Source organism: Hypomesus transpacificus, chromosome 9 (assembly GCF_021917145.1).
Source record: "Hypomesus transpacificus isolate Combined female chromosome 9, fHypTra1, whole genome shotgun sequence".
Lineage (NCBI taxonomy): Eukaryota > Metazoa > Chordata > Actinopteri > Osmeriformes > Osmeridae > Hypomesus > Hypomesus transpacificus.
In genome coordinates this window covers 9,419,331-9,444,705 of record NC_061068.1, presented here as the reverse complement: position 1 = coordinate 9,444,705, position 25,375 = coordinate 9,419,331, and the positions used below count along the sequence as shown (strand labels likewise).

Here is a 25,375-nt window from a genome sequence, read left to right as displayed (position 1 = left end):
GGCCCATGTGTTTTTTCCCTTCTTTGTTTCTGTGCACTTTAGTCCCAGGCAGGATGGGAAATACAGACTTAGACAGTCTCACCACTGTCACCTTGTGTGTGGGTGTGTGTGTGTTTTTCTCCCTCCTCTTTATGAAGGACTATTTATGCATCGCTGCCTTCACACATTTATGTATATATAACCTGGAGGGAGAGACAAGGCAGTTGGAGTGACAGGAGCAAGTGACACAGCAATAACGAAACATCATCTTGAAAGTTATGACTGTATAATTCAGGTCTAACATACACTCTAGTGATGCACAATGACCGCACGCACAAATGAAAAACAACAAAATAGGGGTGTGTGATTGGACATATAGCAACACAATAAGTTTGTCCTTTACTCCTTAAAGTGTTATTAACTGTTCTACACCAAGTTAAAAGTATTATGCAAAGTAAAAGGCATACACCTTTTAGCTATGTTCTTATTTTGACCCACCACCAAAACCTGATGTGGTCGTCTTGCCTTGTGTGTGTCTGTATGTTTGTGTATCTGTACGCGTTTGAAGATGTACGTTGGAGGAAAACTAATATTCGGAGGCACTGCTCTCAACGGCTATGGCTTCAGCAAAACCAACCTCCTAAAGCAGATCACCAAAACACAGAATGACTATGCCAAGGGAAACTTTCTGCCCCAAGACTACAAACTGGGGTGAGTGTGTCTTCTAAAGGAGTCTACTGAATCTTAAATAAAGTATACTTTGTGTGTATGTGAAAGTGTGTGTTTGTGTGTATACACGTCTTATGTGTATCTTGATCTTGATGTCAGATCAGTGCTGAAATTGAACAGCAACAGATCCAGGCCAGTTTTTTGCGTGCTGTCATATTCTCTAAAGAATAGAGACAGTGTATGTAGTCAGGTCAAACACAGACTGATATCATATACATTTGTTTATGGTAATAAATATATAAATAAAATCACCCTATTCCAGGAAGTTTGAATTCCGGATTCCCCCTCGAACTGAGGCAGCGGGACACAGCAGGGGAGATGGGCGTGTCCAGGTCAGACCCCCCAGATCCCAGTCCTCCTGCTCCCACCGCAAAGAGGACCGCTTCCCTGACCAGCCTCCACACAGGTACTGTAGACATGCACTTACACACATGCGTGCAAACACACACACTAAGGACCTGAGTTATACTGTACTCATCTAACCTGTTTCATCAGTTTCCTGAATGGTACTGCGCTGGACTTTGTGGTGTCCAGTATGTCAGACAGAATGTCCATCCTAGCAATGACAAGCAGAACGTGCTGTGATTGGACCTCCACCACATAACGTCTTGGATTACTTCAGCTTTGTCCTAGGGAGTTTATTTGTATTTTTTTAAATAGACTGTAACATTTTCCAATTCCTACGCTTCGAATATAAAATACTGTTTTCTAATATCTTGATTTTGGAAGCATAACTTCATTACAGCACATACACTCAAACAAAACGCACACACTTCTCTGCAGTGAAACCAATTTTGTGAGTTGTCCAGAGTGAATGCCTTCAGGAGAAGCTGATGGAGCCTTTATGAGGGGGCTTATGGGGATGGGTAGTGTCTGACACAGCCTTTGGTAATCCCCTCTCTTACGTCCTTTACCGCTGATCAGGGACCACAATCAATGTCACCTTTATGGCTGTGTGAGGAAGAAAGGGTGGCCTGGTGGAATGAAATGTCACCAGTATTCGTGCCCCTTGTGAAAGCATTTTACTGGTATGAGGAGCAATACAAGTAATATAAAATTCTATGGATCCACAATGGCTGAGGTAAGAGTGGAGATAAAGCAATATGTATAGATTTTGGATTTGATACTAAAGGTGCTCTGTCTTAAAAGAGAGTTCTTCTAAAGCTAAATAGAGATCATAGGAAATCAATGTGCTAAATTAAATGTTCACCAAAGAAAATGAAAATATTGTCACAAAACTCCACATGAATCCACTTCAGAGTCAAGAAGACTTAAGTAAGTCACGTTACATCAGTATGCTGGATAAGAACATTTGGCCTCTGCTAAACTGTGGTGCTAGCAGGGTGATGAGCTAGACAGCAGGACAGGATATCTTAGACAGTCGTGATCAGCATTGGATTATGTCACTATGAATCCACCCCCAGATGTGACTTGGTTTTGACTACTGGCTGTAGACCCTGGACACGCTATCTGAAAACGGATCAAGTTCCCAATTGACCTCAGCGATCATCACATTGATGATGTCTCTACACAACACAAACACACTAGAATGAGGGACTGTTCACTTTTTTGTCATCATAGCTTCGGAGTTAAGCTGGATCAAAACGTCTCGTCATTTAGGTCTCCTGTTTGTCATAGTGGTGCAATCCCATTGTGCTCAATGAGAGACGTCAATTCCTTTGCTCATCCTGCAGATTCTGTGATGGTTCATCCTTGATTGAGCTGTTCCCTGTGGTTTGTCTGTCACAGCCTCCAGACTGTGTAATGACTGACATGATGATTCACATGATGTGAATGATGTCTGCCTCCATCACCCCACAGTGATCTGTAAAGAGTCAGTGTGGGTGATCGAGGATGATTCTGCAGCCGCCTCTGTGCCCTTGGCTTCGCTCCACTGTGAGGCAGCTGGAAGGCCAGCCCTGCTGAGCCTGTGTGAAACAGCCACATGTAAGCCAGGCTGACACCAGTGGGCTGATGGCAGACCAACTGTGTCTCTCACTAGCCGGTGGAGCAGAGAAATGAGGAGAGTGAAGACCCTGTGGATTCTGGGATGATTCAATTTGGCTGTGATACAAGTCACAATGTGGGGGCTAAATTTATGTTGTAAATAACAGCCTTGTGCCTGATGAATACATTTAATTTGTGTTTCGAGTTCACCTTACTGAACCGTCGTCACCCATGTATGTGAATGTCTGCATTATTTGTGTATGCCCCTTCAATACTATGTTCAGTTAGCAGTATGATCAATAACTTTGCGACACAAGCAGACTACTAAGTAGCTTAGCATCTTAAAGAGGGTGGTTAGGGTGGTTCGTGGTTGGGATGTATCAATCTGCAAGATAACTGTTATACGTATGTGTGTTCAACCGAAATGGGATCTGGGTGCACTGTTTGTCTCCCAGGCATTCTGTCTGTCTCCTCCTTGGCCCCTTCCTCACGCCTGCAAATAAAGAGATTAGCTGAGTGCTGAGCGCTGTCCACACTGCTCACATTCTCCTAATGGCCTCATAAATTCTGCTGATGCAGACAGGAAAAAAAGAAAGAGAGGAGGTTGGTGAAGTAGAGAAAGAAGGAGGGAAGAGGTGGGGTTGACTTTGTTTTTCATGAGAGACCAACATATTGGCCTGCTTTATCTGAGAAGTTTCTATACAATTAGGTAGTTCTGTGAGAAGAGACTGAGTTTGGAATCTGTGAAATGGGAGTATTGATTACTTTACACTGTACTTCGGCAAACATACCTCTTGTTTGGAGTTTCTATCTTACCTGTAGCTCTAGAATCGAGGGTTTAATGTCTTAATGTTTCAATGTTGATGAAAGATTAGTCTAAATGGTCATGGCCCTCCTTTTGGTAGCTGCCAGGCTGATTGATGGAATAACTGTTCTGAATGCCAATGTAAAGTAAACTAACACCAAGAGAGATCAAAATGGCCAAGAGTCAGCTACCTAACAAAGACCCCAGATCTACTATTCTACTGGTCGAGTAACAATGTGCCATCTAGAGGAATGGATGATAAATAAGTTCTATGTTTCAGAAAGGGAGTATGACAGCAGTTGATTAAAGAGATAAAACAAATCTAAAATACATATATATATTAATCATTAATATACACTGCCAGAGAGGCAGAAGTGAGTCCCTGAAAATCAATCCTACCGTTGCTGCATTCAAGTGGCAGAGTACTACAGTATTTATTGAGCAGTTGTGGTTTCTGCATTTCAGCCCTGATTGGACATCCATAACATCGACATAAACACTCCTTGTCCTTCCAAATGTGCCTGTCCCTGTCCTGCAAAACACACACATACACATATGTGCACACCCACACACCCACACACATGACAGGGGGGCACATTCAGGTTAATCCTGCCTGGTTTTATGGAGATAAATGATCAGTGCTCATATAAACATGGTAATTAAGCTTATTGCCTCAAAGCCATCATGCTCACGTCCGAGGCCATATAGATCAAAACAAATGAATAGCTGTCAGAGAAATCAACACTGATTAATTTGATAAATATGATCGTCCTTCAGGTGATTGATAAGGATTTTGCATGCCCTGTAATTCAGTTATCATAAGACATTTATCTCAACCCCAGCTTCATGCAATGTGATGGTAAATCTGAACTACAATCCCATTCAAAGTTCCTCTTTCTTGTTAGGAAATGAAAACCAGGAAACCATGGGTAGTTTCCACCATTTAGTTTACCTGAATTCAATACATTTAATTAGGCTATATGACTGAATATTATTTTCAAATGTATTGTTTGTTCCCATGTGGAATTACAGAATTTCATTTTTTTCATCTGGTGTCATCCTTTGGAGAGTATTTTTCTCTTTGCCTTCGGTTTCTCCTTCAGAGTTGTACTGCAAGTATAAACTTCAACAGCAGTAGAAGCCAAGACCACTGCTGACATGACACAGATGAAAAAACAAAGGAAAGATCCAGCATCTCCCAAACACACTCTCTTTCCTTCAGTCCTGACCAACAACATATAGACAAGCACACACAGTAGTATTGCTTCACACGCAGTATTGTTTCACACACACACACGCACACAGACACACACACACACACACACACACACACACACACACACACACACACACACACACACACACACACACACACACACTCTTTCAGCTCCCCTGGAAACAAAGTACAGGAAAGAAAGAAAGAAAGTCTAAAGAAATGTCTTGTGGTCATTGTGTGAACCTCAGGAAGGTCCTCTAGAAGAACAAAAACAAGCACCCAGCTGTGTTTCTTCCTTGGTGTGATGTGATGCCAACTATATTTAGTCCACCATGACACATGAGGTTGTCCCGGTTTCCCCATCCCTCCCCACAGCTGACAGGACTCAGAGCCATGGCAAGATCACATGCCCAGGCAAAATGCGTGTATGTGTAATTGAGTTACTGGGTGTGTGTGTGTGTGGGGGGGGGGGGGGGGGGGGGGGGGGGGGGGTGAGAGAAAGAAAGGGAGAGAGAACGAGAGAGAGAGATACAGTATCTGTCTGTGTGAGAATTGATGTTTGTCTACAGTGTTGAAATAAATGTTTTTAATTTTATAAACGGAAGAAAACACATCCACCAAGTCTTTTGGGTATGAGACCCACAGGCTCATATGTTACCGTACAAAGGATGTGAGGCAAATAAAGCTAATATAGATGACTACACTCAAAGTTGGATTTTATTTTCTCTCCATTGGGGTATTTATATCCTATGCTCCCAGCCTTTGTATTTGCTTGTGCAATGCTAGCTGCTCCAGCGCAGAGTTTTTCTCTACTACTTTGCCAACGACAAACCAGAAAGACATTGTGAAATAAGTATGTGTGGCTTGACAGAACCTGAAATGCTGTACATTAATCTTATGTTGTTTAAGAAACATAATATTTTCAATGCTATATTTAGGGAAGTAATAAAATTATTAATACCAAAGTTACAAATGGCATCCTGTCAAAGCATTTCAATTTAAACTTTATTAATGCAGTTTCACAACACTTGGATCATAAAATAAAAAGCCAAGGGACAAAACAGACTACATGTTAGTCCTTTTGAAAAGTGCCCCCTCCCTCTGCTCCATTTTTGCTGAAAGACCTGAAAACAGTCACAGGAAGGAGTAAATCAAAAGTGCTTTTTAAAGCCTCAGTCGTATTGTTTTCCCTTGGAGCAGGAGGGAGGAGCAGGAGTGGACACACCCTTTCCCTTAATATTGGGGTGTTCTAAATAGACGGGCGGGGGGGGGAGATATTTCTTTGTCACTTTAAGTCTGAGTGATATCACTGAGCACTGCTGGCCCACTTAACCAGGATGAAAATGGGTGAATGGTTCAGAATGTATCGAATGTATGTGTCTCTGTATGTGTGTGTTTTCATGTGTGCCACATCTGCAGTCCCTTGTTTATCAGGAGATCCATCATTCCCCTCTCATGCCGCAAAGGCCCGAGTCCACAGCCCTCCCCTTTATTGACTCAACATGAAAACACTATTATTGCACCAACCAACAGGGTAGCAGCACATAATGTTTTTCAATGAGCAAAACAGTCAGTGTCAATAGCAGAGCTATACCTCAGCCAGGATAGCACTAAAACAGAGAGGTGACACGTCCAGGCAAAGAGGGATCATATATATTTAAAACGGTTCATTTGATTCTAAGTCATGTGGAATATATCAGTTCCATTCCATACAAGAAGCTCTCCTCTTGGGGTACTGTTCTTGGTTTGCTGCATTTTTAATACTGGTGTCAGCTCTAGTCTAACAGTGCTCAGCATGTTTTTGTTAGGTAGGTTACATCTGGAACATATTGGAAACAAAATCTTCACCAAATTTGGTTTGATATGTTGGTCTTCCTGTTGTGCATCCATAATATGCCTCTTGACCATAACCACTGCACAGGCCATGGACTAGTTCCTCAGGTTTGCAGGTTTATACAGTCATCCCCAGTCAGTGAGAGATACATGTTGACATGGGACAGAAGCCTACACTTTTGCCCATGCAGTTCATGTGGCCATGTACAATGTCACATTAGGGGGGAATGCCCCTGGTGTTTGGAAACATTTTAATCCTACAGTTTTCCTTTTTGAGATATGCCACTATACCCATATTTCCCACCATGTGCAGACTTAGTCTTGCTTTGAACTGTGTCTGTAGGAATTACCTCTCTCTCCCTCTTCAGGGTTGAGTGTCTCTCTCCCTTTTTGTGATCCCATGGAGGTAAGGGATGTGAACTACAAGGTCAGATGTGTCACTATGACACATATCTTAATTGTTGAGGTGTTGCTGAACCTCAGAGAGAGAGATGGACACTCCAAACTGGTTTAAATAAGAGGTGATGTTTGAACCAAGTTGGATGGCATGGCAGTCTCCACTTCATATTGCAATCTCTTCTTTAAATGTTGTGACCTAACTATGCCAATCACAGTAGACGTTGAGTTACACACAAGCATTGCTTTTCTTTTAAAAGTTTTTTATTGTGGTGTTTCGTACCGTGGTGTATTTTATTTATTTATGGTCTTGTGTGTTAGTATGGCACCAAAATGAAGTTATTTTAGTGGACAATAAAACACACCTATCTATACATAACTTGAAGGGGTTAAGTTTGACCGGGATGTCCATCTTGTTGCCAAGGAAGTGGAGCCTGGTTGTGAAGGAAACAGGGAGAACAATTTCCTGTTATGTATAACTGTTTTAAGAGGCTCAAATCAGAAGGCCATCAGTCTATGGGACCCTTGGAATTCTGAATTTAGCCAATTGTCTCAGCTGCGAGGCTCCAAGTTACTATTTTATAAAAAATGTATAGCAACCATTTCCAAACTGTGTTATTAATTTGAAGATATACTTATTTAATGTTATGTAAAAAAATATATCTCATAGTAAAACAAGTTGTCTTTGATAAAATAGAGAGAAAATAGAGATATGAGTAGGAACAACGTTCAACGTAAAGCCCATGTCCCGTTATTTAACAAATCATCTTAGTTAAAGGCACAGCTTAATAAAGTCGTGCAATAACACTGCGGGAGAATGCATGAGAAGAGTCTTTATCTGCATTGTTAGCTTTCTAGCTGTATTTAAAAAGATTGCTTTCTGAAATTCAGAATAGTCTTGTCTTCCAGATCGGGAGGAAGCTCGGAGGAGGAGTAGACTACTTCTCGCGCTCTGCTGCTTCCAACACCAGACCCTCATACATCAGTTGCGCCCTCAACACATACTATGGGCGCGATGGCCGAGGACCACTACCGTTGGAAAGTAACTTAACATGAAAAGACCAGTTTTCTGAAGGACGGCTTCACTGATACAGTAGATGTATTGAACAGGCTACGTGCGCGTAGTAACCCAAAATGAACTCAGGTAAGATATGAAACATCTACTACATTGTAGTCATATCATTCTGTGCAGGATAATTATGCAATTTCGTTTAGGTGTAAAATAGAAAAAGGTGTTTGGAAGTTGTCGTTGTCAATAAAGGCTATACGGTCTGCAAATGTTTAAGGAGCTCGGTTTAATCTTGATGTAATCTAAGACAAGCGATCAATGCTTCAGTGGCTATTATTTAGTTTGAGAAATAGGCTAAATAAATAAAACGTTGAGTAAAGAAGAAAAAGACTATCGATGTGCAAAATAACTTAGGAGAAAAAACAAGCCGATAGATCAGTGCTGAAGTGACAAGAAACTGAATGAGAAGATATGCAGAAGATATCTGTATACTGGGAAAATAATGCTAGTCATATTTAATCATTATTCAACTATATTTTGTTGCATAGGCCTACTTATTCAGCAAATTAAATTACAGACTTTTGCTGCAATTCGGCAGTTTTCTGGTCCAGTTAAACAGGAGAAGGTAACAGTTTCTTATCATAGCAACTTTTATTAGTGGCTGTATAAATAATTAGTGATCGCCGATCACCGTAGAAAGAGGTTATTCACGACACAATGTAAACTAGGTAAATCCATAGAATGGATATTCTTAAGCAAATTTCTCTCTTTCTTATTCACTATAAATTAGAATATACTGTATATATTTGGGAAGTCAAGGAAAATCTTGAGGGTGGGGTACAGTATGGTCACTGCATGGTGACGTTTTAACAGGTTAAGTGCTCTTTTACAGTAACTTTTCATTAATGCAGCAGAAGGGAAAAACTTTTTTACTGTCAGTTGAGTGAGTCATAAATCCTTTTAACAAATGCTGTCATAAGTTATAGCTTCAGTTCAGACCATTATATATTATGTCAATTGATATAGTGCATTCACAGATCTAAAATGAACAACAGTCTGAGAGGGGCTTCTCTGTGAATCACAGGATGTGACTCAGGGAAATCCTTTAGTGCCATAGTTTTTTTTTTTTTTACAGAATGTGGGCTGTTAATATCTTTCCCATGAGCCTTATCCGTTTTAAACCTTGTCTATTAGGCATATTTAGCAATACCTGTAATTTTACAACTATTGTGAAATATCATGTAGTGTTAGATGTTTGTTGAGTTGATGGTTTGTATTTTTCTTTCTCCAGAGTATAAGAAGCCAACTGTGGCTCCCAAGCCACAGCTTTTGAGCCAGGTCAACTTCAATCTGTCTTCCTCCCTCATGTCCAGACCTTGTTTCTCAACCAGAGGTCCCAAACCTCCTATTGCTCCCAAACCTAAAGTACCACAGAGACCGAAAGAAACAAACATCATATTCTGTAACCATGCCCAAGATAAGTGCAATAATGGGACAGACAAGGATTTGGACCATGAAACAGACCTGGAAGACTGCCTGAGTGGAGGGGAGGCCCAGGGGTCAGAGGGGGAGGGTTTAGATGAGGATGAAGACAGACCAGTAGAACCTCAGTTTGACAACCACAATTTCAGTTCAGGAATCAAACAATTAGAGAATGGATCTGAGGAACAAGAGGACAAGGCAAAGGAGATGGCAATCATGGAGGAAATGATGCAGGAAGAGGAAGACTGGAGAATAACAGACAGAACTCAAACAGAGGAAGTGGACTCTCTGGACACGCTGGAGGTCAGTGATGCTGGATTCACCATTGACTCAATGGATGGGGTGGATATGATTGACTCAGACCTGACTGATGACATTGATGCTGAGGGCTGTGATGCAGGCGAGGCTCTGGCTGACACAGATGGCCTCTCAGTGGGAGACTTCTCTGTCACTAGCATTGAGGAGGAGGAGGAAGCCTGCTGCCTCTGCAGAACTGTGTCTGGGAGAGAGGACAGAGAAATGAAGGAGGATAGGGAACATAATATCCAGGGAGAGGCAGAAGCTGTCAGTATTACAACACATGCAGTCACAGATTCTCTTGAAGAGGAACCTTTCATTGTTTTTACCAAGGAACACTGTTTTCACAGTACCCATCATTCATCATCTTCCACAGTTAATGAGGAGAGAGTGGTGGAATGTTCACATATTCTTGACATTCCTCCAAATGTCAGAGAGATGGAGGGTGGCTATGACGAAAAGGATCTAGGCTCTACTGTTGCTCAAGAGAAGACTGAAATGACCCTGCCTGATGGTTATGGGAGCACCAAGGACAAGGCTCACTGGATTCAAACATTCTCTGTGATTAAACAAATTGTGACAGTTCCACACAGTTTCTCTGAAAGGGAGTGCCAAGACTATAAGGATGGAAATGAAAACAACCTTTTAGACAAACAGGAGGAACCTGATGCTTTTGAGGTTCACCAGACCCTTGAGCCCCACTACATCTACTCTGAAGATATTATTTATGAAGAACAGAGCTGGACAGATGAAAAAGATCATAGATCATCACAGCATGAAGTTGTGTCACAGAAATTGTCCACAGTCAGCGATGGTAGGTCACCACTGAGTGAGTATGCAGCCATAGACAATTACTCTCTGGATGAGGACATTGGGCAGATCGAGTGTGTATCCTCTGAGGATTACGTGGAGATTGGGGATGATGATGATGATGAGGAGGAAGGCAACAACAACAGAGGTCAGAGCATCACAGGTCCATGTCAGAAAACCACATCCATGGAAAGTGAGGAGCTCAGAGCCCAGATCGCTGATGGTTTGTTAAATCCCAATAACAGACGGTTTAGACTGGTGTCTATCTCAGTACCAGCAGACACCGACTCTTCTTTGGCCTCTTCCTTCTCAGACAGCCAGCTGCTCTCTCTTGACTGCTCAGATGTGTTCAGGAACGAGGAGGACCTGGAGGGCCATATTGTACCTTACCTGGATGAGACCACAGACACAGAACAGGACCTCAGTGATGAGCATGTCTATGAAGAAGCAGGGCTGGATTCAGAAGGGGAGAACTTCCTCCCCTTTGACAGGAAGTCAATGGTGATGCGGTCCCGCTCGCTGTCTGGGAAAGTACCCGGTTGTGTACCTGAAACAGTTCCTGAGGAGGCGGGTTCAGAATGTCCCCTTCAGAAGTACTTCATGATGGGATATGAACGGACAGAACCTCTGCTGAGCAGCAGTCCAATGTTAGGCACAGCCCGGGCTAAGATCTCCTCCAAACCTCAAAATGTTGTTCTATATCCCCGTTCCTTCTCCATGGAGGGACGGGACATTTCTTTGTGTGTGTACAGGGAGGGTGAGAATTTCTTGAAGGAGAGTGGCCACATGAAGAGGGGGGAGGACAGTCTGTCCCTGCCGTGTGTTATAGGGTCTTCTGGGAGCTTTTCCCAGATCTCCTCCCTGCCCTCCAGCAGCCTCTCCACACCTACATCTGTGGTGGACATCCCTCCACCCTTCCAGCTGGCCCACATCAGTAAGAAGCCCATCACCAAGAGCTCCCCCTCCCTTTTCATTGAAGGAGACTTCCCTGACCGAAACAAGAAGAAGAAATCCTCCTTCAAACGCTTCCTGATGCTCAAGTTCAGACGGAAAACAGAGAGTAAGCCCCTCGTGGATGCAAATCAGTCTTCCAGGTTCTCTTCAGAGTCCGGCAACCACTCCTCAGGTCGGGTCCTGGATTTAGACAGGCGGAGCACAGGCAGCTCCCCGCAGCTCATGTCCCGGTGTGTCAACAAAACCCAGCGCTCTCCGGAATCCCCTTCCACATTTCTCTTCTACAAAGACGGAAGGAGAAAAGGAGGGTCTGTCGCATTCGCCAATCGTAATGTGGCACGGGTGGAGTCATTCGAGGACCGCTCGCGGGCCCCCTTTACACCCCTACCTCTAACCAAGCCACGCTCCATCTCCTTCCCCAATGTAGACACATCTGAGTATGAGAACATTCCTGCCATTAGCTCAGATTATGAGAATATCCAAATCCCGTCCTGGAAGCCGATGAGACTGGGGACCTTCGCAGAGTTCTTTGAGCATCCACGCCGGGTGTTGTCCTCCTCCAATGAAACAGATGGATATGTGGACATGAGCAGCCTACCTGGGTTTGAACACAAAGCTCAGTCAACTGAGCAGGACACTGAAAGGTATGGTGAAACTCCCAGTGTGTCTGTGTTTATTTGTGTAGGTGTATCTCAACATGTTTTATCTGTAGTATGGTGTGTTTATGAGTAGACACGTTTGACACATAGGTACTCTTGGAGGTAATATTAGTGGTCTTTGCTGTCACCTCGTATATGGAGGACCAATCTTTTTTATTACCCTGCTTCCACTGTGTCGGTTTACTGCACCCATGAGGTAGTGGATTTATTGTAGTTTATAATGGAAGGTCCCTTGGTGCCATGACACCACACAGACACGTACATATATGTGCTTACTGTACATGGAACCCCATAGTCTTAATTATATTTTATAGCTCCTCTCTGGTTTATAATATTGCTGAGATCTCAGGGACCACGGGAAACACATCTAAAAATGTGTTTATCAGCGGGTAGGCTAATGTGTGTATATTCACAGTAACAACAGAGTTATCAAGCTTTCTAGTCTGAGACTCAAAATAGTACAAGCCTTAGTGCAAGGCTCAAATCATCTTTTACAGCTTGCTGAAGACTGTAGTGCTACATTTGAGTTCTTATTTCTCGTGTTCCACTGTTGTGGATGGTTGAGTTGACCCATCCCCCTGCCTGGCTGCACACTAGTGTATCCCGATCACGCTGACCTCCCCAAGTGATTAATAGGCAGAGCATTTTGGAGTCGTCTCTTCTTCCCTCCAGCCAATCAGAATCAAGATACCATCTCTGTGTTCTTGTGTGTTCTATAATAACCAGTTTCCCTCACAGGCTCACAAAATGCTGTTTTCTCTGCAAATGTATCATTCTGGAAGTGTGTGAAAAAAAAAAATGGTTTGCTAAAGGTGGAATTGTTGCACAGTTGTTCAGTTCACATGAATGTTGCAAAAACTGTGTTTAAAAAATATTTTGGTTAGTGAATGCTTACAATGTTTATGTTCATTTGATATTTACTCTGGCCAGATTGGCAGACTTAATGTGGAAGGATTTGGCTGGGTGTCACTATGTATCGGCGAGAGAATTTTGACTGCAGGTCTTGGCTGGGTTCAGACTCTAGCTTTGGCTCTTATTGTACTGTGCTGAAGGTGTTGGCTGAAGGAAAGCTTGGGTGTGGGGACTGTTAGGTCACTGCCAGGTCATCCCTTGGGAGGATGCATCCTGCCTTTCAGCATTCACTTCCCTGTTTACAGGAAAAGCCAGAAAATATTGATGTTTGACCTAATATACATACTGTACCTCAGCCAGCATGCAGCAGGTTTAGATGCAGAAGATAGATCAACACCTGCATTGGATCTGGGTCTGTTGGTTCAGCTAACCTGGTGTTACCCTGTTAGTGTCTAATCTTTACAGAAATATAATATATGAGCTATTATTGCTGTACAAAAAATACAAGCAATACTAAGAAATGCTATCAATCAGATCTGGGCCCTCCATCCCACACTATCACTAGGAACTGATAGTCTCACCAAAGCCAAGGGAAGACAGGAGAGAGACATTTTTATCTCCTATCTTAATTTGCCACTGTAGAGTTGGCCTCTGGCTGTCATAAACATTACTGCAGAGAGGCAGCCTACACGGGGACGTCCTCTCCTTGTCTGAGAGCTAGAGTTTTAACGTTCTCTACATTAAAATGTTGTCTTAGGATGGTCAATTATTTGTTTGACAGGTTATGCCCTTCCTCTTTTGGTTCTGTCTGCGTGACAATCATGGGCACCAATCCTGCTGGTGGTTGGCTGTTCATGGCCTATTTGCTAATCCACTTCAAAGGGTTAAACTGTGGGAGTGATGAATTCATCTGCTAGTTTTCAGCTGGGGCAGAAAACTTAACATGATATACATGTTGTGTTTTGTAATTTAAATGTCTTTGGTGCTTGAGAACCTGGAGCTTGCAGTCAAACATAAAAAGCACTGTAACATCCCACTGAGCAGCAGACATTAGCACACCCAGCAAGTTTCCCTTCACAGGTTCATTTGGTAGTATGTTGAATTCTATCAACCTACAATACCCTGGGCATGTAGCTATTGCAGGTGGAGTTGTAAGACATCCTTATCTCCTCTAGACACGTGATCTATACTGAAATATTGATATAATCCAATATGTTTGAATAATAGTTCTGTTCTGAGTCTAACTGACTCTTTTTACAGTGTGCATTAATATATAATAATACCTTTACATATGCAAATAGATAAAGACAAGGACTGAAACTACCCACTTGTGTGTCTCACTACATCCCTCTAACTCCTTCCTCCTGCTTGTAATCCTTTGGTCATCCTTTGTTGTGTTTGAGCACGAATGCACTTTGGTTGTAACTGCCAAGGTGTGACGCAAATTATGTAATTTAGTGTGTTTGTCTCTGTGGGTTTCTATATGTATGTACACCACGCAAAAAAGAAATGGCTGTCTGATTTCGCTGTCTCTTCTCAGTGCCTACACAGAAGCCTACAATGTGTGCTCCATAGTGGTAGGCCCACCCAGTGTGTCTGAGGGGGAGGTGGGGGGAATAACAGCCGATGAAGAAGACGCAGGGCGCACCTCAGAGGACGAAGATGGGGTCGAGAGTGGTCATGATCGACAGGTTAGTTTCAAGCCTTTTGAGTTGTATTCATTGAGTAATTATTTTTGTTATTAATAATTGGCCCGAAGGTTCCTAATGAAGTGTTACTTTACAGACAGATGGGCGATCCAGAGCGTTTTACATTGCTAAGGAGCTGGTGGACACTGAAAGATTGTGAGTTACGTGTGTTTGCAATTATATCCGATGTAGCAAAATCATGTAACAATAAAAGAGCCATAGCCATTTCAATAAACTGTAATTCAATTACGTTGATGTTCTTTTAATGGGCTTAAAGGGACAATTCACCCCCAAATCCCCCCACACGTGTTTTCTTTCGAATACAGTTGTACTGTAGTTTGGTAGCAAAGAAAAGTTGGTAATTTTGATTTTGGGGTGAACTTTCCCTTTAAGTAAAACCAAACTGTTTCTCTCTCTGCAGACACGTGAAAGCGCTTAAACTTCTGCAAGAGGTTGGTATCAATGATTTCACCGATTGACATAAGATGCTGTACATATCAGGGGATACTGTAAGCTTAGATCTACATTGATGTCCATTTCCTTTATGCTAGTTATAAAGACAGGTCCAAGACTGCAGGTATGTTTATGTGACTATATTATAGAAGAATAAATATATAATTAACCTACTGTACCAACAGAAAGACATCATTTTGTATAATAGGTAGGTGAACTGTATATCCACTGACAGAAAGTACTCCTCTGTTGTCACTTAAGCCACACGGGGTTTGGGGGATGGTCCCCTCTCCCCTTCACTGCTGCTCTGGGGTCAAAGTGCATCTGGGTTCCCTTCTCTGCATTACATCACAGTACACTGTCTCTCACCCTCTGTTTTGAAAAATCCATCTAAAAGTGGGTCAGACCTCCCTAGAGACTAGAGAGATTATTGCTACAGTACCATGAAAGAACCAGAATATGATTATTTTGTACCACTGAGTTGACTTCAACAGATAGATCAGACAGACAGTACAGTACAATGTACATAGGATGATGTGAAACGTGTCACAGTATGGGATTACCATACCTGCGTTTACAGACACTGTTCTATGAGCAGTCTGGCTTTATGGAGCAATCCTACAGAGTCAAAGATAATCTAATGTTCTGTGGTCTGTTCTGTACACTAGTTTAGCTAACTGACAACTTTATGCTGTCATTTAAGCCTACGGTCAACCTAAAAATAAACATTGTAGGGAGTAAATAATTAGATTAAACATCAACTACTGTGAGTTTGTGCAGTGAGTTTTTACATTTAGTCATTTAGCAGACACTTTTATCCAGAGCGACTTACAGTAAGTACAGGGACATTCCCCCGAGGCAAGTAGGGAGAAGTGCCTTGCCCAAGAACACAACGTCATTTGTGCATGTCCGGGAATTGAACCGGCAACCTTCTGATTAATGGCCCGATTCCCTTACCGCTCAGCCATCTGACCCTGATATTACATTTGTGTATGTACTGAACAACAGAGATTAAATGGTTCGGCACCAGTGGTAGTGTGTCTTGAATATTAACACACATGATCTAAACATGACCATCCGTCTCTGTCTCCCCTTGCTGTATCAGGACTTCAGAGAGGCAGTGGGGGCGGCTGTGGGAGAGGAGGGGGAGCCTGTGTTGGAGGATGAGATGCTGAGGGAGATTCTCAATGAGCTGCCGGATGTTTACACCTTCCACCGCAGACTGCTTACTGAGCTGGAGAACCGCATCCGTCAGTGGTGAGAGTCCCACCAGCCTACACTAACACGTTCTATAAAATGTCCTGTCAATTCGAGAGAATTTAGAATTGTCTACATGTACCATCATTGGTCAACATTGACGACCATGACTGCCTGACTGAGGCCTATGGCTCTCCTGGGGTTCACCTTGCAGGGACCGTTTGAGTCCACACATTTCTATAATCAAATACTGTACTGAACATTAAAAGTTTGTCTTTTAGATTGGAGCTTATGCCTAAATCTGTATCAACATAAACCTGTGAGATCATAACAGTTTCCCATTTCCTTTAAATTATTTTCTTCCACCCAGGGAAGAGAGCCAGAGGATTGCAGACGTTATCCTGTCCAGGAAGTCGGAGTTTGTTGTCTTCACAACCTATATTGGTCACTATGACCGCAGCATGAGCTTACTAGAGGAGAGCTGTCATGGCTCACCAGCCTTTGCTAACATCGTCCACCAATTTGAGGTCAGACTGAACTTCTCTCACCACACTAACAAAATGCACTTATTCCAAGTTACAATTGACTTCATACTGTAGGTGCACAACATTACAGGCAGTAAATGTGAAAATATCAGTCAGTTTAGTGTTACAAAGAATTTGGGGGGTTGAATGCAACATTTTTACTGTAATTTTATGTATTACCATGTATATATAGTATGTTCAGTTATTAGAAGTGTTGTCTCTGTCCTCAGCAGAGTCCAGTTGGTGTGAATGTCTCTCTCAAACATCAACTGCTGCAAGTCATAGTTCGGGTAGCCCAGTACCGCATGCTCCTCACAGGTGAGTGTGTGTGTTGCCTAATGCCCACACAAGCCACATACGGATCTAAAAATGTTCCCTTTCATTCACCATCAGACAAGACACACATCCACATTGGAGAATGCTATTGGGCGGGATCTCATCCCAATGTTGAGATGTCTTTCACATTGTTTTGGTGTCTAGTCTCTAAACTTGGCATTTATCTTCAGATTATCTGAACAACCTGTCCCCGGACTCCAAAGAATATGAAGACACACAAGGTACAGTGACACATGCACATTTGGCATGTTGGGCTAGTCATGAGGGATGTTGTGTTCCTCCAAGATGTTTGTGTGGGTAGATCAGACGAGCCATTTCAGTTCTGTACTCAGCAAGCTGTGGGTCTGTAATTGACAAGAGGACTATATAAGAGTGATCATGGGAGCCGTTTCCAGGCCAGATCAGTAGGCATTTCCAGCCTTCTGCCCTCTGACACCATGAGGGTACAGACTGTAGGGTACTGGGGGGCGGGGGGGGGGCAGCTGTAGGGGGTTGAGTAAATGTTTATGTGTGCCTCACTCTTTGCTGGTTCTTTCCTTTTTACCTCCCTCAGCTGCTATAGTGATAGTGTCAGATATCGCCGATCAAGCCAATGACAGTTTGATACATGGGGTAAGTGTTAAGTGGGCAGATCAATGTTTGTGACTCTTCTAAAGAAGTGTGTTCTCAGGAAGTGATCATATGTGCGTGTGAGTGAATAAAATAAAGATTTTACTGGTTGTCTTACAAATGTTCTTTTCTGTTCTCTCCTCACACCTCTCTCTCTCTCTCTCTCTCTGTCTCTCTCTCTCTCTCTCTCTCTCTCTCTCTCTCTCTCTCTCTCTCTCTCTCTGTCTCTCTCTCTGTCTGTCTGCCAGGAGAACCTGTTGCGTCTAGTCAATATAGAGTACAGTGTCCGGGGCCAGAAGGACTTACTTCAGCCAGGCAGGGTGAGCTGATATAAGCTTTGTCCTGTCTGATAACGGCATTGTTTATGCTCTGTATGGCTATGTATTGAAGGATAATGGGCACCTTCTCACGCCTCCTCCTCTTCCACCACCTTCCCCCCTCCGTTCTTCCAGCCCCGGTCATTATCTAACCAGTCAGCTGGGTCTGGGAATCCCCTTTTCTGTCTGATAGAGAGGTGTAGTGCAGCTGACCCTAGTGCCCAGTCTTAGACAACCAAATTAACTGCTGCTGCCTCGCTACATGTATTGTACATTTCCCTCACATTCGCCCATCAACACAACTAAAACAAGGAAGAGTGACTGTTCTTATTGGGTCCATTGACCCATGTATGTAGGCTGTGTCACGATTTGGTTGTGCCAGGTACTGGTCTGCTTCTGAACACAAAACGGAAATGTGGACTAACTATCCAGTACCAGGAAGTTACCCCTATGAAAAAATAATATTTCAAAGTTTAGTGTTGACTCTACAGGGTGGAAGGCAGATTTGTGTATGTTTTAGTTAGTATGTTCACAACTAAGTGTGTGTATAGTATGTGGTAGTGTTTATGTGTGTTTGTTTGAGCTAGGTGTCACAGTAGGCCAGACACACACAGGCACTGTGACAACAGCTCACATCATCTAATGTGAACGTGTGTGTGTGTGTGTGGACATTTTGTTCTCAGGTGTTTGTGAAGGAGGGCACCCTGATGAAGGTTAGCAGGAAATGCAGACAGCCGCGACACTTGTTTCTGGTAATTTCCTTTTCCTGTTTACTGTTGGTGTGTAGGACACCCCAACGGCAACATTATATCCTGTACAAAACACTACCCCTGACTCAATAGAGGTTAGGGTTAGTAACTATGGAATATTTAAACACTTTGAAATCCGCCTACATCTGATTCCACCATATTAGTAGTGTGGTAAAAAGGGAGAAGGAGGGGGGAGAATGGTAATAAGGAAGTTTGGAGGGGATGAAGGAGAGTGGTGAGCCGGAGGGAGGGTCATTAAAGCTATATAAGCCTAAACAGAGTAATGACTCAAGACAGACTAATTCTAGACACATCTGTAGCCGTGCCAACAGAACACTGTGCCATCCAAATGTGAAGAAGGTTGGCACTTGGCAGGAAGAGTGAAAGAGAGAGAGTGTGTGTATGCGCGTGTAAGAGAGAGATTGAGAGGGAGAGAGAGAGCACACGCACATGACAGCTTGTCATGTCTGGGCATCAGATGATTTGGGAAATCAGTCTGCTTAGATCTCTTAGGATCTCCCAGGTTTAATCCTTGATTTTGGCTCTGGTCAGCCACCCACACACACACACACACATCTCTCTGAGCAGGGATAGATCTTCTGCATGTAAATGTGTGTGTATATATGTGTGTGCACATGTGTTAGTGTGTGTGCTGATAATGTAGAATGAGAAGAAAAGCTCAATCCAGTTGCTACAGAGAAATTTTTTTAAATTGTGATCAAATCTCCTCGCCCTTCAATTTCTCACATAACATTTTTCCCTAGGATTAGAGCGCCCTCGAATGGCTATTATGGGTATAATCACACACTTTTTTTTGATGTTGACAGATGAATGATGTGCTGTTGTACACGTACCCCCAGCAGGATGGCAAATACAGACTGAAAAACACTCTCCCTCTCACTGGCGTAAAGGTCTGCCTCTGTTTCTCTTCTATTTCATTCTCTGTATCTCTCACTCTCTCTCCCTCTTCAATTAATGGAGTTGTATCACTTTAATAGGTGTATGAGTGGTATGATACTGGGTGTCTGTTCCAGGTCAGTAAGCCTATCATAGAACATGTGCAGAACTCTCTGAGGATTGAAGGAGCAGACATCTCCATCACCATGTCAGCAAGGTGGGTCACAGTCGCGTTGCCAGGGACCTCACAGACCAACTCTCCATCACTCCTCCCTGCTACAGTACTTACAGAATTTGATCTTGAAACTGAAATGTGAATTATGAGGGGGTGTTCTTATTTTAACCACATTAAATCTGCTATGGTAAGATACTGTATAGGCTCAGTCAAACAGTATTCCTGGCTATATTGTAACGTACATTAGATGTACATTAGATGAGAACATAAGAATGTTATTCAGTCCTGCACAGTAGTAGTACTCATGAAATACAATGTAATAGAATACTGCAGAGTGTAACAGGTTCAGGATACACTGTATGTAGTGTGGTGAGTTGGATACACAACTATTACACTATGGTGCATGTTTGGATGTGTGTGCAGCTCCAGCAGTGAGAGAGAGGACTGGTTCCACACACTTAGCCGTACAGTGGCTGACCTCCACCCCAGGGGATCCTCTTCATTAAGCTGTTCAGGAGAGGTGAGCTTCTCTTTGCCAGACACACACACACACACATGTGCCTTACAAACCCTGACCATGTGTGCTACTGTCGGCTCCTTATTCCTGTGCTTGGTGTATGTCTGATTTAGTCCAGAGAGCGTGTGTGGCTAGCTCTGGGAGAGAAGGCTCCTACACTCGTGCCTGTTTGTCATGTGATGATGTGCATGAACTGCACCTCGGACTTCAGCATCACTCTACGCCGACACCACTGCCATGCCTGCGGGAGGGTGTGTCTACCAAACACAAACACATACATACCTGTATGCTCTGTGCCGTTCTGTGTGCTGAATGTGTTGATTTCGCCCCGTCCTGCTATACAGATAGTGTGCCGGAGCTGTTCCAGAAACCGCTACCCTCTGAAGTACCTGAAGGACCGCATGGCTAAAGTGTGTGACCACTGTTACAGCGAACTCAAGAAGAGAGGTACAGTACTTAAAATTGTCCCAGCTCACGTGGTTTACACACGCTTCTCTTACTCTCTGTGATTGATTGTTCCCTGTCTGTCTGTAGGGGGAGATGTGTGTGGCCCAACAGGTCATGACAGTCCTCGCCCCAACCGCTCCAGTCGGCCCCTTTCTGCCGTCTTCCAGAACATTCACCCTCCAAGCCTGTGGAAGAACCGCAAAGGCACTGCATCTCTGGCCCAGGTATCTGTTTAAAGTCCTTGACAATACGTACTCTTTTACAGTAATGACCAAAATGCATGGGTTAGAAGAATTTAAGTTATTATTAAACATGCTGCCTCTAGATGCTGCTGGTGTTCCATTCCAGCAGTGGCTGTCTTACTATAACGGAGGACTGTTGGTTCTCTGTGCTGGCAGGTTCATGTGTCTGAACAGGGCTCTGTCAGCGGCAGTTTGCAGCGCAGTAAGAGAAGCAAGAGGAACTGGAAAAGATTGTGGTTCCTTCTCAAAGACAAGGTGCTTTACACCTACCAGGGTCATGAGGTGAGGGGAATACACACTCCCCTTAAACCTGAACCACACAGACACGCACCCACATACATCACAATGTTGTTTGAACTTTATTGTGAACATCTGTCTGGATGTTTTCTGTAGGAGAAAGTAGCGTCTGAGAGCTTGCCTTTGCTAGGCTTCACAGTGAAGCAGCCTGATAGGCCAGAAGGGGAGCAGCAAGCCAACTTATTCCAACTGTACCACAAAAAAACTCTGTACTACACCTTTAAGGCAGAGGACAAGCACACCGCCCAGAAGTAAGACCTGCGACACTGCACTGTATGACATGGGTTAGCACTGTATAACATGGGTTAGCACTGTATGACATGGGTTAGCACTGTATGACATGGGTTAGCACTGTATGACATGGGTTAGGAGAATGTTTGTGGGGTATGCCAATGGGAAGTAGGTTTGTTGTCAAATGTGGTTGGGACAGCTTTTTTAATAACTGGGGATGCAGCCTTTAAATTTAATTTTCTTAATACAGTTAAGAAATTAAGTTATTTAAGTTTGTGTGTGTGTGTGTGCATTCGTGTGTGTGTGTGAGGGGAAGGGCAACAGATTTTTAAATTTTAATTTTCAGATCTGCATTATTTTGTATGATGACATTTCCCTCCCCCTTCGTATGTGTGTGGACGTGTATGTTTGGGTGTGGGTGGGTCCCACGAATGTGTTCCTTCCTTGCCGATGTTCCTTAATAACTGCCATTACTCTCTGTCTAGGTGGGTGAATGCTATGGAGGAAGCTACAGTTTTATAACATCGGCCTTAATGGGTGTTTGAACATGGACCAGCATGACTGACCTCACCTCACAGACTCATTCCGAGGACCTGTCTGTTGCCCAAAAAATGCCTGAATGTAAAACAAAAAGGGAAGAAGAAAATGAAATGGCCTGAATTGCCTCTGAGGCTGGTGTTTCAACTGATGTAACAGGAGATAAGACAAAGCGTCCTTATTTTTAGATAGAAGGCGCTCTCATCCTCTATTATCCCCTGTCCTGCAGTAGCAGGTGCGTTGCCTAGGGCCAGGAGAGCTGGGAGCCCAGATATGTGCCCATCCAGAAAATTCCATCACGTAATCTTGTAACTGAAAAAAAGGATTTTAACCTGAGTTTGAGAATTTGAGAACCTGCTGTTTTGTTAAAATAAAATAAATAAAATAACATTTTAAATTACATTTTATATACACTGTATTTATAAATCCAGATATTATGAACATGACTAAACTGAATGTGTTTACCAAATGCCATTTGCAATGTAGTGTTTTATGTGATGTTGCCAAAAGTGAATGAAGAAGCGGGCCTATGTGTAGCCTTGTCACAGTGCATGTTGTATAATGGCCAGGTCTTAAAGAAGAGCGCAGCAATACAAAAATAGAACACTGTAACAAATGAACGACCTGTTTCTTGTTCTTTCACACAACATGTTCCTCTTTAAAACGAGCCAACTGGGCATGGAGAACCTTAACACCAGAACTGCAGGTTCTGCTCCACGTATAAAATTATGTTGCATTTAAAGCATATGTTTTTTACATTGTAACTTTCTCATGTACTGTATTTTCTGATATGGCCTTGCAGCTATGTGCAAATATGCATATGTACATGTGCATATTTTGATAGGCAACGTTATTTTGCTTTATTTGCACTGATAAAAAAGACAAAAGACCTGAAAAAATAAGTGTCATCTTTCTTTTCTTTTTTTGACTTTGTTGCCAAAAGTCTATTGTTTGTCTCCATTGTTCTGAATGTGTTCTTAGAAGTAGCAAATAATTGTCCAGAAAGACAAAATCATACTGCTGCTACTTCCTAAATACAACAAATGTAAAACATTACAATTTAAGATCAAACTTTATTGATTGAAGTATACCCACTTCAGTTAGCACTGCACCTCTGATGTGGACTGCTAGGACTCCTAATACTGGCTTTATAAGGAGAGTAGCCATCCTAGTGTTTGTTATGTAAAATCTATTCTCAGTCATGATATCCAAAATGGACTTAATCCTCGAGGAGTTTTTTATTTTATTTCAAACTGTGGAGTAAAAATGTGTGGGCAGTTCTCTTGTTCAACAGTTTCACTGTTGTTTTATGAAGTTCCCCTCTATGTCCTCTAGATGGCGTGCAGAATGAAGGTTGAGGACATTCAAGTTCTTGTTGACTGCCTTTTGACTCGGACTTCAACAAGTACAGCAACAGTACAAAAACACATATATAAATACTAGGTGTAAGGACCCAGTAAGCTATCTAGATCCCTACCCTCTGTTTTCACAGCGAACCGAGTTACTAATAAAAGAAAGTGAATTGTTCATAATTGGATCATGGTGATTCTGTTTGATGGTTTCTTAGTGCTCTGTTGGCTATACTACTACAACTGCTACCTCCCCCACACACATACAGACCAGAGAGGAGGGCAGAGAAGAGGGCAGGACTGCTCTGTTTCTTAGTGTCCCCTGGGGCTAGCTGACCCAGAATAGAGAAGGGGAGAAAGTTTTTTTCATGGAGCTCCTGAAAGTTGCAGACACCTCGTCCTACATAGAATAGATCATTTATCATTCTCTGCTCTCCTTCTGTCGGTCCCTCCCAGACTTCTCTGTTTCTCTCTTACCCCACCATGTCCATCCATGTAAAAAAAAAAAAACATAATTTCATTGTAAGATTTCTATAGTTCTGACATATTGTGGACTACCATTTAGAACTTAGCTTGATTCTACCGTAACTAACTGATGGTCATTATAACAGTGGGCCAATCCTGCAGCCTCACATGGTGCACCCTGAAGGAAGCCTTCCCTCTCCTGATATCTGCACCTGCTCCTCAGGGCTAGGGCTCTATGATCTGGTGTGAATTGTCCTCATTAGCTTTTTATCTTGGCTGTGTTAATGGCTGCGGATGACGCTAATACTATACTTCACTCAGTATTCACAGCCCAGAGGATTTGCTTGGCAGTAGAGAGCACTTGCTGATGATAAACAGAGAAAGCACTGTAAATATATCAAGTTCATTTGAAGGTGGTTGAGAGCTTTGTTTATTAGCATTTTTTACCCAGTAGAATATCAATACCATTATGCAATATGCAATGTCATCTCATCTACCCAGTCCTCTCCTAGTTCGCTGTTGTATCTGTCTGTTTATACCATCACATCATTATCATTATTGTTTTCCCCACAAATTCAATTCATTGTGTCTTTCAATAGGGACTTGGGATACAATACAACAAAATACCATAGATGAAGACTCTGTAACTTGAGCTACAAGATCAATTTAAGTTCTGTACAAGGAAGGAAAAGTAAAGATAAAGAATGGAGCAGAGGAGGAATGTCAGCTGAACTCTGCCTTTCATTTCTGCCCTGTGAGTTCTCATTATCGAGATTGAGGGAGTGTGGAGCTCTGGCTTTAGGGTGAGAGGGTTGATGGTGGGAGGATAGGCTACAACAGTAGGATGGCATGAACATGCAGCTGTGTCAGAACTAGTGTGCACACATACACAATGCACTTTCACACACGCTCTTTATATACAGCCGTTGCCAAAAGTATTGGGAGCGACATACATTTTGTGTTTGCAAAGCTTGCTGGGCCTTGGCATAAAATGACTGCTAACATAATTTCAGTAAGTCATATCATCAGCACAGGGGAAAGTGTGAGCTAGTTCTAGCCAGGTGAAATCACTCTATCATTCTTAAAATAAGAGCAGAAAGACTGCTGTAAAAGAGGGGACTATTTGCATACTTTGAAAATGTTCGCCCGAAAAAAAAAATATATGAAATGTGCCTTATTGTATTCCAATATTCTATAGAAACATGTCAAAATATTTTCCTCAACTACTGAACCAGCAAACTTTGCAAAACACAACATTTGTCATTCCAAAACTTACGGCCACGACTGTACACACAAAAAACGCCCCAGGCATGAGGTAGCGAGGAAACTAGTAACTAGTCAGGTATTCACACAGCAAAATCATCTGTTTCATGTAAA

General features: G+C 42.7%; 1 protein-coding gene across 5 annotated transcripts; it reads left to right on the top strand.

Annotated features, from left to right (window-relative positions):
- Window positions 1-7,436: 7,436 nt before the first annotated feature.
- On the top strand, window positions 7,437-23,679 carry LOC124471282 (FYVE, RhoGEF and PH domain-containing protein 5-like). Of its 5 annotated transcripts, none has more exons than XM_047025712.1 (21): window positions 7,438-8,049; window positions 9,206-12,101; window positions 14,509-14,659; window positions 14,754-14,812; window positions 15,078-15,108; window positions 16,215-16,366; window positions 16,677-16,833; window positions 17,061-17,148; window positions 17,337-17,387; window positions 17,720-17,778; window positions 18,024-18,095; window positions 18,776-18,844; window positions 19,669-19,752; window positions 19,876-19,955; window positions 20,337-20,433; window positions 20,544-20,681; window positions 20,775-20,877; window positions 20,965-21,101; window positions 21,276-21,374; window positions 21,513-21,667; window positions 22,133-23,679. In XM_047025712.1, exons 1-21 carry the CDS (start codon window positions 8,040-8,042, stop codon window positions 22,167-22,169), a joined length of 4,725 nt encoding a protein of 1,574 aa, XP_046881668.1. In that variant the 5' UTR covers window positions 7,438-8,039; the 3' UTR covers window positions 22,170-23,679. The 5 variants fall into 5 exon arrangements, with proteins under 5 accessions (XP_046881665.1, XP_046881666.1, XP_046881664.1 ...); XM_047025711.1 differs by having other exon boundaries at window positions 21,276-21,401; XM_047025709.1 differs by having other exon boundaries at window positions 7,437-8,049; window positions 17,064-17,148; window positions 20,544-20,877; window positions 21,276-21,401.
- Window positions 23,680-25,375: the final 1,696 nt, after the last annotated feature.